Genomic DNA, 2,500 nt, shown 5'->3' with positions numbered 1-2,500 from the left:
TATGATTTTTGGGCAAAAGTCAAAGCCCTAGTGTGTGTGTGGTTGTTTGGCTTTCAGTGTGAACGAAGCTTTTATGGTGACAGATATAGTCATACAACAGATGAGTACTTCATACACACACTCATACACACACACACACACACACACACACACACACACACACACACACACACACACACACACACACACACACACACACACACCAGCACACACACCAGCACACATAAACACAAACACAGCGCCACTAACACATCCACTAATGCCCTCATGCCTCTGTGAGAGAATCCATTTTCTGCTTGACTGAGCGATAAGTTGATGTGTCTATATTTCTGTCACTGCGTGTTTGTAAGCTATATCATCCTGTGTGTGTGTGTGTGTGTGTGTGTGTGTGTGTGTGTGTGTGTGTGTGTGTGTGTGGGTGTGTGGGTGGGTGGGTGGGTGGGTGGGTTTGGTGTTGGGGGATGAGTGCTTGTGTCTTTTTGTGTGTTCTGAAAGTGAGTTGTCTTGTGCAGATAACCCTCTAATGGACTAAAGGACAAGAGCACTGCCTATATAAAGACTGACAGGCTATGTGTTTGTGTGTGTGTGTGTGTGTGTGTGTGCGTGTGGTCATACGTGCGTGCACGTGGGTGTGAGTGCATGTGTGTGTTTGTGTGCCATCTCATAGGTGGCTTTTTAAAAAAACAAATTTCAACTAACTTTCTTCTACATACATGTCACCATAAAGGTGAACACATTGAACAAAACTCAACAAGATCTATAGTAGTTTATAGATTGTTTATTTCAAATTGTGCTCTGAAAATGAGTGTGTTTATAATTGTACATTTCAAGTAGACGGTGTGTATTTGTTGAACGTGAAATATATCTGTGTTGATATCTTACAGAGCACAAATACCAAATATTTTTGGACCGAGGTACACACAATGTAAATGGTCTTCTGTGGGATACAATTCCAATAAAAATGTATTTAAATTGAATACACAGACACACACGCAGTATTATTCTATTGTATTATTGCAGTCGACAAAATACTATATTCTGTATTTTACGTTATAATGGTCACTACAGGATGGATTACCATTCTGTTCCTTGGCATTTCAAATACAGGAAATATGTTTGTGTAAAACCTACTCAGGAGTAGGCTCGTCCTTATGGATTCTCCAAGGCTCAACAACTACTATTCCCATGATGCTTTGGGGGTTCCAACTGCTACATTCTGTGCCTCATACTACCGTTCATTTTGGCCACATGAATATTCATTATTTTGTTTCTTTAACTTCCGTCCATCTGTGTCCCTCCCTTCACTCTGAGATTGGGCCGTATGGCCTTGCATATTTAGTGAAGAATTAAGGACTGATGTAAAACTGTAGTAAAAACAAGTGTGTGTGTGTGTGTGTGTGTGTGTGTGTGTGTGTGTGTGTGTGTGTGTGTGTGTGTGTGTGTGTGTGTGTGTGTGTGTGTGTGTGTGTGTGTGTGTGTTTGTGTCCACAGGGTCTGGCAGAGGGACAGACGGCACCCTGGGAAACGGCCAAGAAGGATGAGAACCGCAACAAGAATCGCTATGGCAACATCATTGCTTGTGAGTACAGCCCTGATGTCAACGATTATGATGGTGATAGAGATCGATGCTGTCCACTGGTTTGGTGTTGGTTTAGTTCACATGGCCCTCATCTTTAACTGGTTTGGCTTGGTCTGCTTGGAACTGGTTAAGTGTGAATTGACTGCTCTGTTTAGTTTTAAATGTTTTTTTTAGACTGATCTGGTTGAATTGGTTCGGTTGAACTGGTTCGGTATGCCAGGTTTGGATGAGTTTGGGTGGTTTCTCTGTCGGGTTAGGCTTGGTGTCTAGGCTATGCTAGCTCAAGACTCGGTCAGATGTTGTGAATGTTCCCCACACACAAGCTAAACTTGAACATACACAACTTTCTTGCAATCTTCTGCTCCAACACACACACACACACACACACACACACACACACACACACACACACACACACACACACACACACACTCACACCCATTTATGAATAGTGAAGAAAATGTTCAGTGTAATCTTGCGAGTGTATAAACTCCTCCTGTGTCTGTGTAACCTCAATTAACAAGAACAAAATAACCAGATTTTAGGTTGTAGTCATGAAAGTGTAATTAAATTGTTTTGATGGGTGCATGTGTGAGGGTTCCTGTGCATGTTTTTGCGCGTGTACGTGTGTGTGTATCCTATTAAAATGGTCTAGATGTCACAGAACAGAACAGCGGCAACCTGCCTCTTTTCAAATGAAACACAGAGCTCTGAAATAACCTGTCATCTCCTTGATGGCCAGCAGGAATTATGATAAATCTGCCGTTAGTACAAATCCTTTGAATTCCACCGTCCCTGTAATGGAAGCTGTCCGTCTGGGTGGCAGGGAAACACAGAGAGGAATAGATGCTGGCAGACAGGCAGGAGGGATGCCGCGTTCAGCGTCTTCATTAGGAGAGAGGAGAAGGCAGGAGGGGAGAG

The 2,500-nt window shown here is 42.9% G+C and overlaps 1 protein-coding gene across 1 annotated transcript in view; it reads left to right on the top strand.

Moving 5' to 3' along the window:
* The window catches only part of ptprt (protein tyrosine phosphatase receptor type T), a 150,133-nt gene that overhangs the window by 115,139 nt on the left and 32,494 nt on the right, over nt 1-2,500 (top strand). The window contains exon 16 of the mRNA XM_060069948.1: nt 1,492-1,579. Coding sequence (XP_059925931.1) covers nt 1,492-1,579 — 88 coding nt within the window. The remainder of the gene's footprint in view (nt 1-1,491; nt 1,580-2,500) is intronic.

Source organism: Gadus macrocephalus, chromosome 13 (genome assembly GCF_031168955.1).
Source record: "Gadus macrocephalus chromosome 13, ASM3116895v1".
Classification (NCBI taxonomy): Eukaryota; Metazoa; Chordata; class Actinopteri; order Gadiformes; family Gadidae; genus Gadus; species Gadus macrocephalus.
This window is presented reverse-complemented; position numbering and strand designations above follow the sequence as displayed.